This window comes from Spinacia oleracea, chromosome 6 (genome assembly GCF_020520425.1).
Source record: "Spinacia oleracea cultivar Varoflay chromosome 6, BTI_SOV_V1, whole genome shotgun sequence".
Lineage (NCBI taxonomy): Eukaryota > Viridiplantae > Streptophyta > Magnoliopsida > Caryophyllales > Amaranthaceae > Spinacia > Spinacia oleracea.
Window position 1 is genome coordinate 211,812 of NC_079492.1, and position 19,895 is coordinate 231,706.

The following is a 19,895-nucleotide window of genomic DNA, read 5'->3' on the forward strand; positions in this document are numbered from 1 at the left end:
ACAGCATTCCACCCAGCCACGGATGGACAAACCGAAAGGACTATTCAAACCCTAGAAGATATGCTAAGAGCTTGTGTGATTGATTTCCAAGGAGGATGGGAAGATAGCCTAGATTTAATTGAGTTTTCATACAACAATAGCTATCATGCTAGTATTGGAATGGCACCATTCGAAGCCCTGTATGGACGAAAATGTAGAAGTCCACTATGTTGGAGTGACATTAGTGAAACCTTTGTACTAGGTCCCCAATCGATAGAGGACACTATGAATCGGGTTTGAACAATTTAATAAAAAATCCAAGCCGCTCAAGATCGCCAAAAGAGCTACGTGGATTTAAAGCGTAGGGATGAAGAGTTCCAAGTAGGTGACAAAGTGTTGTTAAAGGTTTCACCAATGAAAGGAGTGATGATATTTGGGAAGAAGGGAAAGCTTAGCCCAAAATATATAGCCCCATATGAGATCTTAGAACTGATAGGGAAGGTAGCGAATAGACTAGCCTTGCCCATGGATTTGCATAGAGTGCATAATGTGTTTCATGTGTCCCAATTGAGGAAGTATGTCCCGGATAAGTCTCATGCACTGCAACCGGAGACCATAGAGTTAGACCAAAGTTTGACCTTTGAGGAAAGACCTGTCAAGATACTTGATAGTAAGGTGCGTAGCACTCGAACTAAGGATGTTAAGATCGTAAAAGTGTTGTGGTCTAGCCAAGAGTCCGAGGAAGCTACCTGGGAAGCGGAGGAGGAAATGAGAAAGAAATATCCCGAGCTTTTTCCCGAGGTTAGTTGAGTTACGGGGCCGTAACTCGTCTTCTTTAAGGGGGGTAGAGTGCGGTAGAATTTCGCGCTTTTTACCTTATTTACCCAATTTACCCTTAAGAATATGCTTGAATCGTTGTTTCCAGTGAAGTTTCACTGTTTATTGTCATGTTGAATTACTTAAAGAGTACAGCAACTAAAACTTTTTGCAAAGAAAACGCACTAAAGTCTCAAAATAGTCTCAAGTTTAGTTTAAAAATTGTGATTTTCGTGCCCAAGTTTCGGGACGAAAATTCTTTTAAGGAGGGTAGACTGTAATACCTCGTATTTTTCTATTATTATAAATATATTTTATTATACTTATAAAGCATTTTGTTGTATTTTTACAAAGTAATTTCATTTAATGAGAATTAAATGCGCTTTTTATTAATTTAAATATTAACTATTTCGAAAACCGTATTTTATTAAATAAATTCAAGGAATTTATTTTGTTGGGAATTGTGGGTCGTATTTCAAAAACGAATTTAATAAACTTAAAGCCTGGTCGTTTTGTTTTAATTAAACCCAACAAAGCTTGGAAGGATTAAATTCAACTAAGCCCAACCATAAACCCTAATACCTAACCCATGAAGGGATGAGATCCTATAGATACCCCTCCCCTTCATGAGATCCCCAACCTAAAATTTCTGAATTTTCTTTCCTCCCTCTCTCTTGTTAGTCCGCCCTTGCTACACACTCGTGTCCTTGCGCTCGTGTTCTCACGCGCACCGCACACCCCTTACTCTCTCGCTCGCCTCACCCGCTCGCCCTCGTTGTCCCTCTCTCACCTTCGCAGCCCGCAGTGTGTAGCACTCGTTGCTGCTGCTGTTGTGCGCGCACCTCGCGTGCCCTCTCTCTTGCCCAGCGCACCTCGCGTTTCCTCGCCCCCGCCCACGCCTCGTCGCTACCCTCGCGCGCGCTGCTGTGCCGTGCGCTGCTGTGCCATGTGTGTTGTTGTTGCTCGACGCCCCACACACACAACACATCAATTGTTGTGTGTGTGTGTGTGTGTGTGTTGTTGATTGGTGATAATCAATTGTATACTTTTTTTAAAACTTTGATTTCAGTTTTTAAATTGTTTTAATTATTGTGATTAAATTTAATTATTGGATTGTTTAGATTAATTAAAACGGTTATGAACACCGTATTGGGTTAGTATTGTGTTTTAATTAAAGATATTGGTTTTGATGATTTAAATTATGATTTTCAGATTTAATATGTTTATAAAGTGTGGATTTTTGAAGTCAAAACATGTTTTCGGATTAAACTATTTCTAGGGTTTTGGTTTCAAATTGATTAAGCAATTGATTTACATAATTTAATGACAATATAAATTATGGGAATCAATCAAAATTTTCAGAATGCTTATTTGCTTTAAAAGGATGGTTTTTAAGGGTTTTAAAGCTAAAAAGTCAATATTTTTATGCTAGGACTTGAGTTGACTATTTGAGACTATTAAATTACCAATTAGTGAATGAATTTTAATTAAACTAAGGGTTTTAGTTTCTTAAATAGTTGCTGTAAATTTAGTAAACATGGATAATAATTTAGTTCTCTTATTTTGTTTTATAGGAGTTGATTTCTAGTGAGTCTTGATTCGCACAGTGGCCCCCGTACTTAAGTATTCCAGGTACGTACAAGACTAGGGTGACCACCCATCCCTTGACGACTTTGTGAAGTATATTGAATGCGAATCATGTGAACTTATATGTTATGAATTCATGTTTGATGATTGGGAATGATTATGTTGTTATGAATTCATGTTTAATGTTGAGAACAAGCATGTTATTGTTATTGTTGAATCTATGTGAACGAGCATGTTATGAATTGAATTATGCTTTATAGATTCTATTGAACTATCATGTTATGGACTTTTATAATCGTTGAATTATGCCTAGCATGTTTTTCAACTTGGTTTGCATGTATGAGTATTGCGCATGCAAGTTATTATTATTATTATGCTATAGTACAGGATGTCAAGCATAATTATTGAGCCAGTCGAATATTGCCAGTGAGCAATATATATTCTACCAAAGGGGTAGAATATGTTAGAGAATCTATGTGAATTGAATTAAGGACAATTCGTGCTAAGAACACACCCCGCTTGTTAATAGGCAATGTCGGGTTATCTCAAACAGTGTTTTTGAGAAGGAGCAATGGGATTAATTTCACTTGAGTCTATGTTTTATCACAAGTCCTAAAGAAGTAAAATATTGAAGTGTCATTGTTGAATTGTTTAATTGCTCAATTGTTTGTATGTTGTGTCTTGAGTCGCCTTGAACATAATGTACTAATTAACGTAAAGTGTAACCCAAAGAGCTTCAAAACTCTTGGAACGTATATACCTTGAGTATGAACAATGGGGGGAGTCTTGCCGGAAAACTTGTACTCCTACAATGATACAAGACGTTGTTTCATTCTCTTTTATGCCGTTGTGCATTGGAATTCCTGTCGGTATGGCCCGACTGTCGGTAGTAGCCCGACTTATTTTGGTGTATGGTTGGCTCCCATCACCCTTTCTTTCCTTTTGATGATACTTTACTTTACCCGTTCGAGGCTACTTTTTATTTAATCTGTGAGTCAAGAGTCGTGTCAAGTGTCGAGTCTTGTCTCCATGTTTGTTTGTTTATTACATGGCTTTTGCATGTGGATTATTAAATTTGTCGAGTGAAGCATGTTAGGATAGAATGTTATTCTAGCTTGTTCGTACTCAGCTTTTGCTGACTTCGTGCTTCATGTCTTCTGGTCATGGCCTTTGCCTTAATGACCCTATGATGAACCATCAATTGCATTTGCGTTGTTGGGGAGTAGATTTTCAATAAAGCAGGTTTGTAGAGATGACTTGCGGGAGAAGTTATCATGGGATTCGAGTTGAGAGTTTTATGCTTTCTTAATTTATAAACTCTATTTTTATTTATAGTCATGACTAATACTACTATTTTCAGTTAATGGATTTTCAAACGGTTTGTTTAGTTTGGGCCTCAACGGTTCCAACTTGTTTTAATTACCATTAACTATTTATTTAATATGTTTTGAAAGTTAATTAATTCCGCTGCGTAATTCTGGTAAATAGCCTTAGCCGTTATCACGGTGGCGGTAATATCTTGGTAATTCCTGTGTTTTAAGTTGAAAAATGTTTTATAAAAAGCAAGGAATTATTAGGGAGTTACATTTTATGTTAATGATCTTGACGTTTAGCAGTTGGTTTCGATGTTAGGAGTATCAAATTAATAAAAAATATTTTGGTTTTTTCATGACTGTTAATTGAATGAATTCCGCATGTAGTGAAGGCGGAAGTAATATAATGCTGGGAAGATGAGTTTCTGTTTCAGTATTATTCAAATTTTTATTTGCCAGCGGTTGGTATTTCGCACTAACTCTTACTAGCTCTATGTCCTCTGCCTCTTTAATCTGAAAATATCACAGATCTTGATTGTTCGACCTTCTCAATGGATTTTGCGTCTTTTACCTCAAGGTATATAATTTTATATTTCAATAAACTCCCTTTTTGGATATGGTTTTATTTCTTCCATATTATGTGTTTCAATTTCTATTTTAAATCTAAATATATTATTGAAATCAGTTAGCCCTGGGTCGAATTCAATGTGTGATTTCAATAATATATTTAGATTTAAAATAGACTTGGACATTATACTAGTTGAGTCACTTGAGTGCTAGGATTTAGGTTACCAAGAATTTGACATATATATTTTTGTGCGCTTTGAACTTTAAGATCTTCACTGCTTTAAGATCTTCACGTGCTCCAACTTACCCCCTTTATCAATGAAATAATCCAACCACTAACAATGGGTAACATTGTCTCTCCTCTTCATAAGAATTCGAATCACATCACGGCCAAAACATCCAACAATTTCTTCTCAAGCAGTAAGATATCCTCATTCCATAGTGGGTCAACAACAGAACATCCAAACAAAGAAAACCACCCAAAATATTCACATCTTACAAAGTAATGGTACAATTATGAAAACCTTAATACTTTTACAACAAAATTTGAATAAAAATCAATCGACATCGATAATACAAATACGACTATCACACGTAGGTCCAGAGTAGACCGGCGTTGGTCTACAGGTTTGTAGAACCACATGGGTCTATAAGTTTGTAGGACAACGTTGGTCTACAGTAGACCAGCATTGGTCTACAGGTTTGTAGAACCACGTTGGTCTAAAAATGTAGAACCACGTTGGTCTAAAAATGTAGAATCACGTTTACACCTTCGGCAAGCTAAGATGGAAATTTTAAAGTTATGCACAGTATTATTCAAATTGTATTTGCCAGCGGTTGGTATGTCGCACTAACTCTTACTAGCTCTATGTCCTCTGCCTCTCTAATCTGAAAATATCACAGATCTTGATTGTTCGATCTTCTCAATGGACTTTGCGTCTTTTACCTCAAGGTATATAATTTTATATTTTAATAAACTCCCTTTTTGGGTATGGTTTTATTTCTTCCATATTATGTGTTTCAATTTGTGTATTTTGGGATATTTGGGTGAGCTGAATATGGATAGTCGTATTTGTATTATTGATTTCGATTGATTTGTTCAAATTTTAATTTTAATTTTTTTATACATGTATTTACGTTTTCTTAATTGCCAGAAAACCATTGTTTTTAACGGAAGGGATGTAAAATTGATGAAACATCGTTTGTCAATCAAGAGTTCTAACTCAAGGAATCAGGTTCATAACGGATCTCCTTATATTTTAGGATCAGAGTTGCATGTCCATCACTCTAGGTACTTTATATTCTCTTCTTTCAAGTTCAATATTTTTCATTTTGTGAGAACTTGTTATAAAGTTTATGAGTAGTTCACGGTCAATATTTCTTGATTTCAAATGTTTAATATTTGGCTTTATCTTCTTTTTGGAATTATCTATTTAGTTTTATCTGATGTACCGTTTTGATGCTAAAATTTCTTGTTTGATTTGAGTGAAAAAAAGTTCAAATGGATCTTAAAGTTCAAATTTCTTACAGAATATTATGGATTAGTGCAGTACATCTTAGTCCTTTAATTTATAGTCTATAAATGACAATTTTTGCAAATTTATGTAACTTTGAGATTTAACTATGATTATTATCAAATCTGAACGAAGATAGTAGTGAGCTTAATTGGAGTTTTTTCTTTAAAAAAAGGTTTTAAGAAGTACCTCCTTAGATGGGAAAGAAATTCTTGTCTATTCATGTTGTTCATATTTTCAAGTTCTTTCTCATAATCATTTAGCTATTTTTGGTTAAAGTAACATCAAAAGACAAAGTCAACTCTGGTTACTATGAAATACAAGTAATTTTTGTTAGCTAATTAAGTACTGTTTGACTTAAACAACATATAGGAAATTTTGTATGGGTAGTTGAGCCCAATATTTCGGTGCTGCTAGATCATATGCTCTAGCTACCCTTTCTTCTTTGTCCTAACCACCTAATGTATACAAAAAATATTTCAAATAGCATTAGAATGAGTAGTCTGTACTTTTGTCACAAAGATAAATCAACAAATATATCTTGTCTTGAGTAATGATCTAACACTACTACAAAAGACATACTTTGAAGACGGAAATCCCTCGGCGCTGAGGTAGAGGCGTTAGAGTAGGCTATGTATCCACATGTTTTGTGGACGCCTTTCCGGTCGAACCAGTATTTGACTTATGAAAGCGTCGAGATATTACAGTCACGTGATATGAGTTGAAGCCCACGTGTTTAAACTTTGGGAAAAAAGAAAACTGTTGTAAGAAAGGGACTTCTCATTTGTTCTCCACATTTCCAAACCCTAACTTTTCATCTCTTTTTTTTTCAAGAGTTCAAGCCTTTGTAAAAACCGCAAATAGATTGCAATTCTTTATTATTTAAAACCTAAAAGAGTCTAGCTAGCTAACCTCCTCCTTAGCTCTGTAGACCAACTTCTACACTATCAAATGCCACCTCTTTTCCTCCCTTACCCCTGTCAATTTTATTTTCTTCATAAATCTCTGCAAGTGTCGTAAAAAATTTACCTGTAGAACACAAACGCTATGAGTTAATGATCATGAACGAATGATAGAAACTGCCAGGGATAGGAGTCATACCCCTTTCAGGAGTATAGGACTGCGAGAACATATTAGAGATTAGCTACCGCCTCGGTATGTCATAGCTTTGTGAACAATTCTCTTATTATTAACGAGTCTCTAATTCTCAACAAAGGCATCCAACGCTTTGGTTTAATATGCTGGTAATTTATCAGATTGTAGCGCCTAAGTTAAGTAAGAGTTAATGTACATAAAATTATGCATATATGGTACTACATGCCAACTTCTTAGATAAGCACAAGAATGAAATCTATTCTACTTCTTATTCTTATCCAAACCTCTTCTTTGTCAAGTTATTTAAGGGTGGTTGTATCTTGGAACCTCTCCCCAATGCTTCTCTAGGTAACTCACTACTACAAAATGCTATAAATCTGGACGGCTTTTCCTCGACGCTACCAAACCGTCAACTGATCTTTAGATTCCCGTGTTTTGTCGACGTGGATACGCGTCTTAGCTTATTTGAGACAGCAAATAGCGTCGAGATGTTATTGGAGAATTCATTCTTTTAGTACCATACAATATAGACTATTTAGCTTTTGCCAGTAGTGAGACTTGGATTCTAATAAACAATGTTTTGTTCTTTCTTTTCATAATATCACTAGTACAAAAAGGGTAATTTGTGTCACTATTGTTACGTCGCACATTTTAATCAGTGACGCAAAAGAACTAATTTTGATAAAACAAAAATCTCCTGCGTCGGTCATTTACTTTTAACTGACGCAAATATACGTATACGGGGCTTTAAACTCATCCGCGTCGCAGAATAACTAATGAATGACGCACTTTATCCACTACTAGAAAAAGGGTTTATAACGACAAACTTTTTCGTCGTTATAAGTCTAAAAAGTCGTCGTTAAAACCTTTAACGACGAACTTTGTTCGTCGTGAGTTTTGTCGTAATAGCTTCCGACGTTATTAGTATTAACGTCAATGTTCGTCGTGAATTTTGCACGACAGAATCATTGTTTGTCGTTACTTATTAACGACAAGATTGTTCGTCGTTATTTATTAACGACAAAATGATTGTTTGTCGTTATTATGTATTCAATGACGTCGAACAAACAACAAAAAACGACCAACAAAGTTGACGTAAAAAGAAAATCAAATTGATAAATTATTTTAATTATCGTCCAACAACGACAAAATATTTCGACGTTAATGCAACTATAAAAAATAAATCTATTTTTCGTTAATACGAAATATTTTTATAACCTGCATTTCATTCAAAATGATAAAAAATATATAGAATAATACACTAAATTTATATTAAACATAATCAATCACAAAAGATTTATAATCAACAATATCAATGCGAGTCAAAACAACCAAACTAATAAGATCAAATAGCTTGGTCTATACTAAGAGTTAAATCCCAATAACTCCTTATTCTTAAACCAAAAATAAGAAAATTTGCACCAAATATCTAAAACTAATGTGTAGCAACTTCGACCCTTTGCATTTATGATCCAGCTTATGAAGTTGGAATAATAACATTAAGTTGCGAGACCAGTGCATCTTGAAACATTTTCATTCTAGACTCAACCAAGGTAACACGTTCCTTTATTTCATTGTTCTCAGCTTGTACTTCCCCCATGAAATTTGCAAGAACTTCATTATGTTTATTGACAACATTTAATTTAGTTTGAAGTTCTATTCAACTGGGTTGTGGTCTCCTTACATCGTTAAGCTTTATTCCTCCTTCAAAACCTTCAACCCGATCTCGAGATTTTGATTTAAAACTTGTTGTACTACCTAGCAGAACAAAAAAAAACATTAGTAACATCAAAAATACATTTGCAAATGGTTGACTGGTCTTTCTTCTATGTATGAGTCAATGAATTAGCCTTCCCTATAAATAATAAAAACTTGCATTTCATGTCAAAGCTTAGCTAGTTTCAGAATTCTCTCACTAGTAAAGATCAAAGCCGTCTCAACAGGAAGAATATCAATAACATTAAATGTATGCACAGTCTGCACAAACTACATGAACTGCAACCTGCTATGAATTTATGAAAAATCTGAAACTAAAATAGGCAAAAAAGAAAAACAACCTTAAGGCCTCACTAGTAGCATACTAGTTGCCACAAACCAAAAACACTGGCAAAAGGTCTAAAAAGTGTAGCAGAAAATTTGAGATGCAAAGAATAGATAGCAGACTATGTAAACATGACTTGTTCCTGATATGACTCATAACATGTATAATGTAAAATATACAATGTCAAACCATAATTGATCAAAGTTTGCAGAAATACTTTCATAAGGTGCATTCATCCTTATTTGTATTAAATATTGTCAAACAAGATAACATCATAGAAAATAACAAAGAGGTAATTAAATAACTTTAGAGATAGTAAAAGACCAATGAGTTCTGACCTGCAGCAGTCCAGAAGGCATGTAGAAGCAAAAACTAAGATTACATGAACCTGAACTCAGGCTTTCAACAGTCCAAGTTCCACAACACCCAATTCCACAAGCAAAAAAAGAACCTTTACGTACCAGAGAAAAGGATTCCACCTGACCATGCCTAGCAATCACGAGCCTAAAAAAGCTCCTTAGCCAAAGTTAACAAGTCAACTTTGGTCTTAAGCACTTCAAAGCTGCGCCTGAAGATAAAAAAATCCATAAAGCGATCTCCATTGGCATCTTTAATGAAATTATTTGAAAGTCCAACAAGTCACATTTAGATCAAAATGGATATTGATAATTGACAAAGAATCGTGAATGATGATTACTTATTCAAGGAGCTTACTCAGTTTAAACATCAATCACAAGAGATCAAACATTCAAAGTAATACTACACATCACAATAACAATAATATTGCATAGGTGCTGGAGTTTTCATCTTCCTCTAGCTCCTCAAAAATAACTACAATTACCAAAGGGCACACATATATAAGATATGCTGGAGTTTTGCCAACTCAGCCAGAACGTTGGAGTTTTCCCAACTCAGCCAGAACAATGCCTATCCCCTCCCCACCCACGGGAAAGGACTATCAATGCAGAATGACGACGACTTTTTAGAAAGTGGCAAATAATTCAACAACTAACATTGCAATTAAAAAACGGTGCTTCGAAACAAACAAAAAAATCACAACAAACTCCATGCAGACAGAAATTTCATTGAAAGAACCTATCTACATTAGCTCCTAATCTTCAAGGGGAAAATTCAACATCATATTTCTCTGTTGAGGGAAAGAGAATTTCTATTTACAATAGAGGGAAGGAGAATTGCAGATCATTTTTTTGATGACAAAGGAGAATTGTGAACATATAAGAATCTGCCAATTTATAAGTAAGCTAATAGATTTCCAATACAGAGTAGTTAAAACTAAGAAAATGTACATTCAAAAAATAAAAAGACAATAAAAATACGAAGTATGAGAAGTTGTATATTTGTATGTATAGAGAATAAACTGCAAATAGATTTCAATGAATAAAACAACAATTGCAGAGTGGTATAGTATGAAGTTGAAAACTTCCAATACATGTTACGATTATCCACCATACTAGAGTAGTACAACTAATTGAACTTTTCAACAGAATAATTGGTTAATTATATACATAAAATTTGGAACAATAGAAATAGAACAATTAAAATTGTAAATGAATTAAGCGAGATTCAAATAGGGATTGACTTACAGACCATATTAGACTTGAGAGACAATACAATTGAATTTTACCGCTGTGTTAATTGCAGATGCCGAATCACATGCTCGCTCGCCTGGACAACAACGAGCCAACTGAGTCTACCACCATCTTTTCCGATGTCACCACCTAAATTGTCACAAAAACTTTCCAATGCAAAACCACCATACCTATTTCGATTCTATGGAGTATGTCAATTACTATCAAAACCTAACAATTCATTACAAAACAAAGACGCACATAAAAAAGCAATTAAAAACCCAATTATTTTCTAAATTAGTCCTTACCAATCAATGGGGATATGGGTTTTCTTAATTAAAAACCCAATTATTTTCCAACTTTTCGACATGGAAGTGCTTCACCTTCTCTGCTTCTTCCGGAAATTCTTCAATTTTAGGGTATCGGTTTTCTTTTTAGGATATGATTTTCTTTCCCATCTTCTAGAATTGAACAAGAGTGGCAATAAGTGGTGCCGGTACCGGTGCTGGTGCCACATCGATGTAGATAGTCGCCCATCGAGTCAATGATAAATGATTGATTAAGAGGGAGCATAGATTTTTAGTTTGGAGAAGATTACTCTGAAAGCATATGCAAATTCAGAGTATATAGTTTCTAAAATTTGTCTACAACCATCGTATTAGTGGAATTAGAGAAGAAGGAAAACCGAAAGATTTTAGGGGTTTTAGTGTTTTACATTTGACCTAGGTTTTAGAGAGATGTAACTGGAAGTCTGGAACTTCTTGGAATATTAACGACGAAAAAAATTGAAAATATTCGGCTCAGCTTTTTCATTTAAATTATCAAAATGACCCGCGCTCTTTTGGGCCAAATTTTCATTTTAACTCTTCCAACGACAAATTTAATTGGTTGGTCGTTATTTATTGGTCGTTATAGATGTCATTTCTAGTAGTGATCTATAACTTACGTCGGGCTTTTACTATTCATCGACGAAGCATACCAATACCTCATTACCTTCCCCCCCCACAAAAAAAAAAAAACTAATTACCGTACTCCTACCCTAAGACTTCGATATCATCGAGGAGAGTCTCTACATTCCTCCTCCCCTCTCTTTCTCTCTCATCTTCTTTCCAGAACTCCACTGCCGAGATATCAACAACTCTGAATCTTTCCTTCATTTGAAATATCCTCTAACTATCATACCTATTGTTCCATTTACTCGGAAAAATCAAGCTTGCGAAAACACGGCTCGAAGGGGAAAAATCTTATATTCTGCCGCGAAGAAGGAGATACTCCGTATCACAAAGCAGCACAGCTCGATTTTTAGTGGGTCACCAAATCTGCGACTTAGTTCGTCGGCGTCGTCGAATCGTTTCAATGTATATAGCAGCAGGTACAATGCAATTTTTTTTAATTAGGTTTCTTGTTTATCAGCCTACAGTGTATTATGATTTCTAGGGTTCTTGTTTGTCAGCCTATTTCTAGGGTTTTTTAAGGTTGGGTAAAACGCCAAAGAGTTGGTGCTGAGCTCCGGTTAACGTCGCCACCGTCGTTGATGACCTTATTTCTTAGGTATTTCCCCTTTCTTTACCGTGAATCCAACTTCAATTAGTTTTTACTTTTTTTATATTGTTCTGATGAATATAAGGTTTGATTTTGTTAGTTAGTTTGTAAATTCGAATATTTTTAGCGTTTGTTTGAACTTTAAATTGAGGATTATTTCATAGTTTCCTTCCATTGTTGATTTTTTGGTTTCTTTGAACTTTCTATTTTGGTAAATGGGTTAGTACTGATTTTGTGACCGTTTCTAAAAATGGGTTGTTTTTTTGGAACAATTGTGCAGTGATAGTGATGGAAACTGCGAAAAAGGCATTACAGTTTTCGGGTTTGGATGAAGAGAACAGTGCAATTGGGTGTTCTAATGTATGTGGAATTTCAGCTCCATTTTTCTTTTTCTTTCTCCATTAATTAGTTTCTTTTCATAATTTTTTTGATGATTGTTACAATGTATTAGGGGTTGAAGGTGAATTTTATTTTCTCTGACTATTCCATGCCGGAAGTTATTGGATATGATCTGCTGAAAAAGATTAAGGTTATTTTTCTCTATTTTAGGTGATTTTCCCTTGCAGTTATTTGTTTGTTTGTAGCATAATAAACTCAATAATATTTCTGTTTTGTGTTACTCGGGTACTCGTGTTCAAGTATCCGATTAGGTTATTTTATGAAAATTTCCCGTGATTTTCGCCCAAATTTAGTGTTCCAGTAACAGAATTCTGTTTGTTGAAAGAAAAGATTAAGAGTATCTTTGGTTTTGTGAATCTTTCTTTCGATTTCCGCGATTTCCCATTGCAGTTATTTGTTTATTTGTGGCGTATTACAACAGGACTACTGATTCCGGACGATAGAAGTATAATATATGGAGTCAATTATGCTCTTACCATTTAGAACCAAGATATGTTTCAATAATTAGAAAACCTCTAGACCCAAGAAAAAGATTACATAGTAAAGTTCTTGTCATTAATTCAATATATGAATATATTTGTCTTGTTTTTTGGTCTTGGTAATGTTGGTGGGGTTTATTTTAAAGCCTACTTGACCTGTTTTTATAATCTTTTAATCAACATTGTATATAAGCAATCAAGTTCCAATGTTTTATTTGTACTTGATGCAACAGAATCAAGCAAGAATATGGCTCGGAGAAGTTTTGCAGATAAGATTTGATGAGCAGATAGACATCCCAGACTTACTTGCAGACGGGGAGTTGATGTAAGAACTTCTCTTGCACTCATTTCCCAAATAATTTCTCTCTCTTAACACTACTCAATTACTTGATGGAAAATCTTTCCAGCTATTGATGTGGACTAGCTAGTAGCCAAAATGTACATTTGCACTGTATCAACAGAACTGAGAAATTGTGGTGGTAGTGGTAGTCTGTGTGTGTGTCAGTGTGTGGGGGGTTCTTTTGGTCACCTGCTATTGCAAGTAAAGACTGGAACGGTGTATCTTACCTTGAGCTCCCAAAATAATTTGAGTTGCCTTGTGCTTGTGAAAATTTGAGGTGGGATAAACTTAGCTGCTCGAAACATGTTCTATTTGTTTCCTTAAGGATATTTTTATTTCCGCCTTGGGGGATTACTTTTCTAATTGTGAGTTGTCTTAAATCTTAATGACTAGTGGTTATGAACTTTAGTTCTAAGGTCAGTTACACAACTTCAATGCATGGATCTCATGTTATTGCACATTAGTGGCTGCATGTACTATGCAACTTGAGTGCAATTGTATGATTGAAAAAAGAATTAGCACTTAGTTAAGATGCAAAATTATAGATGATTCTACATGTATATTCGTGTGCTCTTTTTTGCCTTTTGCCTCAGTGTTCTCAATAGGCCACAAACTTAAGACCCTTAAAGATTTGTATGATTGTTTAGATACTTAATTGTCCTCCCATAAAACCAACAAAAATTAATGCAACTGTCCAGATTGTTGCTTCTACTTTTAGTATTCCTCTTAGCTTTGTATTCATATCAGAGACTAGTACATATAAGGTAACGAACCAGAAGAAAAATGTTAAATTCTCACTCATTATTATTTTAGAGCAACAAAACTCACTTGTATTTTCCTGTTTCTTTATTCTGCCAAACAGGTTCCAAATTCATCACTAACTGCAGCATCAGCAAGTTCTGATATTTACGGTGTTGCAGTTCTAGATGCTTGTGAGCAAATAAAAGCAAGGATGGATCCGATTGCTTCAAAACGATAGTAAGTTCCTACGTCCTAACAGATAAGTCAAATGGTGCTTTTGTTTTTATGAGTAAACCTTTAACAGATTTTGCTATGTTTTATAGTGGTATAAAGACTCAAAAGAGTTGAAGTCCTTGCCTTTTAAGTTTTAACTAACATGGGAGAACGTACGAGGCTGTTTGATAATGTTTGTTTGGTCATGTGAGATTATGGAAAGAATTTCTTTCAAAATAAGCTGCCATATACATTTCCATGCATTGCAGAATGCAGATGGTGCTGATTAGTCAAAATATAAATGCTTAAGTTTTCTGTGTGTATACGTGCAACTCAATTTATTGAAATAAATAAAAATATAAGTTGGTTTCTTAACTGATCGAGATTCTTCACCCCAAGAAATCAATTAAACACACTTATCCTATCTAATTATTTTGACCTTAAACAATAACTGTAATCATGTTACTACATCTATCTAATTATCATTGCAGATTAAATGAGTTAATGTAATTGAGATCCAGTGACCTGTGTGATGTGGATCTAATAGCAAGAATTCTTTCAAGAAAATATTAATTAGTGGAGGCCATGGTTTCATATACCTTATTTTCAAAATTTGCAGGAGAATATCTATTTTAATTTTGTGGCTTATTTGCGGTTTGCTTGTACTCTCCTAGTCTTTTATAACTTATTTCACTTATGGTGCTGCTTTTTCTGAGGTCGAAATAGACACATTGACTGGACAAGATAGGAAAGAAAAAACAGAACAGAACTTTCATCAGTTGTAGATGATCTGTTATGCAGTGCCTGCCCTCTTACCTTCATTTCCATGTTTATCTAATGTTGTGCTTTTTTATGTTGATTTGGGTGAAACGAGGGCTTTGATTATGTTGTTGTTTCGTTCGCACATTAAGTTATTATTGTTAATTAGTGGTTGTTTGAATTTAAGGATCTTGATTTCTGATGCTTGTGTGTTGTTGATTATGATTAATCTAGGGTTCAGACAGTTTAATGATTTAGCATTGAATTTCAACTTTTAAATGTAAATTAGTTGGAATTTGTATGAATTGTGTGAAGGGTTTCGTAAACCTCGTCATTAATAATATTCAAAGTTAGGTTTTGGATTGTAATTTTATGTGTTAGACGATTCCTAGTGATCAGGTGACTGATTTTTTTATGATTTGTACAACTGTACTTACAATTGAGATAATACTCAAAATTGGGATAATCGAAATGAGGAATGAAATTGCAAGGTTGCAGTTTGTTCAAACGGAGGATGCAAATGGAACATAGCAAATAAAGCTTTAAAGTTTGAAGTGATCAAATATGATTTATGTATTCTCTCATGTGTTTCCATGTTTGAAGACTGTTTGTTGTTTTTCCTTGGGAAAATTGGACACATGTACTTGTTGCAGGGGCAAACAGCCAGCCGTTGCTGCTCTTAATGGCTCCAACAGCAATGCAGTCAAAAAAGGCCGAGGAGGCGGACAATTTCAGAACCAACTTGTTAGCAGGCCTTAATTTTTCAGGAAGAAACGAGTCCTGAACTTGATTAAATAACATTGTATGGTCTGAATTGTGCTGACCTGCCTGAACTTGATTAAATAACAAGAAAATCAGTGCATTATGTGTTTTGGCAGTATTGAAAGCTACTGATTTTATTTAATCTCTGGATTAAATAAAATCAGCAGCTCATTTTTTTTAGAATATCCAAAGTCATTTGCGTCGCAGATTAGCTAAAACTGCGACGCAAATGACTTTTTTTAAACATGCTGAAAAGTCATTTGCGTCGCACTTTAGCTAAACTGCGACGCAAATGACTTTTTTTAAACATACTGAAAAGTCATTTGCGTCGCAGTTTAGCTAAAGTGCGACGCAAATGACTTTTCAGCATGTTTTAAAAAAAGCCATTTGCGTCGCAGTTTTACTAATATGCGACGCAAATGACTCTTATTTGCGTCGCCCAAATGTGCGACGCAAATGACTTTATTCATTTGCGTCGCTGCCAGTTGCGTCGCACCAATGTGCGACGTAAATGTACTTAAAAGACCGACGCAAATGAACATTTTTCCACTAGTGTATCTTTATATTCTGGCCGTACTGTTACGTGATAGCTAGCAAAACAAGATTATACATTTTTATAGAATTTTTTTTTGGTAGATGATTATTTTAAATCAAACTATAAGAATTATGTGCCTACAATTATGTTTTTACACTTGTAACACTACCTTTCATAATATTCAAGTAATCCCATCTATCAATATAATAAACCTTATGTTTTCATCTGATTTTGTTTTCGATATTCTAGTTTGATTTTTTAATTTGCAAATATTGTTAGTTCTTGGCTTCATCTTGGAGTTACCTAATGCAGTTCTTCTACAGCTTTGTAAAGGTTTCTTAGCTCCCTTATTCACATGACCCCATAACTTGGTGCTCGGGAATGATTTTAACCGGATTCTTTTCTAAAAGTTGCCTATTTTTTCACCCACTATTAGGCCGTGCATTCAGAAATTCGAAACTTAGAGTTTCAAATTTTCCTAAAATGGGTACACTAAAACGAAATCCCTGAATTATGACCCCATAACTTGGTGCTCGGGATTGATTTTAACCGGATTATTTTTTAAAAGTTGCCTATTTTTTCACCCACTCTTAGGCTGTCCATTCAAAAATTCGAAACTTAGAGTTTCAATTTTCCATAAAATGGGTGCCCTAAAACGAAAGCCCTGAATTATGACCCCATAACTTGGTGCTCGGGAATGATTTTAACCGGATTCTTTTTTAAAAGTTGTCTATTTTTTCTCCCACTATTAGGCGGTACATTTAGAAATTCAAAACTTAGAGTTTACATTTCCCCTAAAATGGGTGCCCTAAAACAAAAGCTTTGAATTATGACCCCATAACTTGGTGCTCGGGAATGATCTTGACCGGATTATTTTTTAAATGTTGCCTATTTTTCCACCCACTATTAGGCTGTGCATTCAGAAATTCAAAACTTAGAGTTTCAATTTTCCCTAAAATGGGTGCCCTAAAACGAAAGCCTTGAATTATGACCCTATAACTTGGTTCTCGGGAATGATTTTAACCGGATTTTTTTTTAAAAGTTGCCTATTTTTTAACTCACTATTAGGCCGTGCATTCAGATTTTCGAAAGTTAGAGTTTCAATTTTTCCTAAAATGGGTGCCCTAAAACAAAAGCCCTGAATTATGACCCCATAACTTGGTGCTCGGAAATGATCTTTACTTGATTCTTTTTTAAAAGTTGCCTATTGTTTCACCCAATATTAGGCCGTGCGTTCATAATTTCGAAACTTAGAGCTTCTTCTTTCCCTAAAATGGGTGCCCTAAAACGAAAGCCCTGAATTATGACCCCATAACTTGGTGCTAGGGAATGATTTTAACCGGATTATTTTTTTAAAGTTGTCTATTTTTTCACGTACTTTTAGGACGTGCATTCAGAAATTCGAAACTTAGAGTTTCAATTTTCCATAAAATGGGTGCCCTTAAACGAAAGCCTTGAATTATGACCCCATAACTTGTGGCTCGAAAATGATTTTAACCGGTTTGAATTGTGCTGGCCTGCCTGAACTTGATTAAATAACAAGAAAATCAATGCATTATGTGTTTTGGCAGTATTGAAAGCTACTGATTTTATTTAATCTCACAAGCATCTAGAACTGCAACACCGTAAATATCAGAACTTGCTGATGCTGCAGTTAGTGATGAATTTGTTACCTGTTTGACAGAATAAAGAAACAGGAAAATACAAGTGAGTTTTGTTGCTCTAAAATAATAATGAGTGAGAATTTAACATTTTTCTGCTGGTACGTTACCTTATATGTACTAGTCTCTGATATGAATACAAAGCTAAGAGGAATACTAAAAGTAGAAGCAGCAATCTGGACAGTTGCATTAATTTTTGTTGGTTTTATGGGAGGACAATTAAGTTATCTAAACAATCATGCAAATCTTTAAGGGTCTTAAGTTTGTGGCCTATTGAGAACACTGAGGCAAAAGCCAAAAAAGAGCACACGAATATACATGTAGAATCATCTATAATTTTGCATCTTAACTAAGTGCTAATTCTTTTTTCAATCATACAATTGCACTCAAGTTGCATAGTACATGCAGCCACTAATGTGCAATAACATGAGATCCATGCATTGAAGTTGTGTAACTGACCTTAGAACTAAAGTTCATAACCACTAGTCATTAAGATTTAAGACAACTCACAATTAGAAAAGTAATCCCCCAAGGCGGAAATAAAAATATCCTAAAGGAAACAAATAGAACATGTTTCGAGCAGCTAAGTTTATCCCACCTCAAATTTTCACAAGCATAAGGCAACTCAAATTATTTTGGGAGCTCAAGGTAAGATACACCGTTCAAGTCTTTACTTGCAATAGCAGGTGACCAAAAGAACCCCCCACACACTGACACACACACAGACTACCACTACCACCACAATTTCTCAGTTCTGTTGATACAGTGCAAATGTACATTTTGGCTACTAGCTAGTCCACATCAACAGCTGGAAAGATTTCCCATCAAGTAATTGAGTAGTTTTAAGAGAGAGAAATTATTTGGGAAATGAGTTCAAGAGAAGTTCTTACATCAACTCCCCGTCTGCAAGTAAGTCTGAGATGTCTATCTGCTCATCAAATCTTATCTGCAAAACTTCTCCGAGCCATATTCTTGCTTGATTCTGTTGCATCAAGTACAAATAAAACATTGGAACTTGATTGCTTATATACAATGTTGATTAAAAGATTATAAAAACAGGTCAAGTAGGCTTTAAAATAAACCCCACCAACATTACCAAGACCAAAAAACAGGACAAATATATTCATATAGTGAATTAATGACAAGAACTTTACTATGTAATATTTTTCTTGGGTCTAGGGGTTTTCTAATTATTGAAACATATCTTGGTTCTAAATGGTAAGAGCATAATTGACTCCATATATTATACTTCTATCGTCCGGAATCAGTAGTCCTATTGTAATACGCCACAAATAAACAAATAACTACAAGGGGAAATCGCGGAAATCGAAAGAAAGATTCACAGAACCAAAGATACTCTTAATCTTTTCTTTCAACAAACAGAATTCTGTTACTGGAACACTAAATTTGGGCGAAAATCATGGGAAATTTTCATAAAATAACCTAATCGGATACTTGAACACGAGTACCCGAGTAACACAAAACAGAAATATTATTGAGTTTATTATGCTACAAACAAACAAATAACTGCAAGGGAAAATCACCTAAAATAGAGAAAAATAACCTTAATCTTTTTCAGCAGATCATATCCAATAACTTCAGGCATGGAATAGTCAGAGAAAATAAAATTCCCCTTCAACCCCTAATATATTGTAACAATCAGTCCAAAAGAAGTAAAATATTGAAGTGTCATTGTTGAATTGTTTAATTGTTCAATTGTTTGTATGTTGTGTCTTGAGTCGCCTTGAACATAATGTACTAATGAACGTAAAGTGTAACCCAAAGAGCTTCAAAACTCTTGGAACGTATATACCTTGAGTATGAACAATGGGGGGAGTCTTGCCGGAAAACTTGTACTCCTACAATGATACAAGACGTTGTTTCATTCTCTTTTATGCCGTTGTGCATTGGAATTCCTGTCGGTATGACCCGACTGTCGGTAGTAGCCCGACTTATTTTGGTG

At 34.7% G+C, this 19,895-nt stretch overlaps 1 protein-coding gene across 1 annotated transcript; it reads left to right on the top strand.

The window, feature by feature from the left end:
- Positions 1-12,258: 12,258 nt before the first annotated feature.
- On the top strand, positions 12,259-15,758 carry LOC130462498 (uncharacterized). The gene is made up of 8 exons (XM_056830837.1): positions 12,259-12,262; positions 12,324-12,403; positions 12,495-12,572; positions 13,155-13,246; positions 13,671-13,677; positions 13,909-14,025; positions 14,124-14,193; positions 15,628-15,758. Exons 1-8 carry the CDS (start codon positions 12,259-12,261, stop codon positions 15,756-15,758), a joined length of 579 nt encoding a protein of 192 aa, XP_056686815.1.
- Positions 15,759-19,895: the final 4,137 nt, after the last annotated feature.

Bases quoted from the DNA above. Each gene is read 5' to 3' on its own strand.
- LOC130462498 (XM_056830837.1), top strand. The intron at 12,573-13,154 runs GTTATTTTTCTC...TTGATGCAACAG, and splicing joins ATCTGCTGAAAAAGATTAAG to AATCAAGCAAGAATATGGCT. The intron at 14,026-14,123 runs GTAACGAACCAG...TCTGCCAAACAG, and splicing joins CAGAGACTAGTACATATAAG to GTTCCAAATTCATCACTAAC.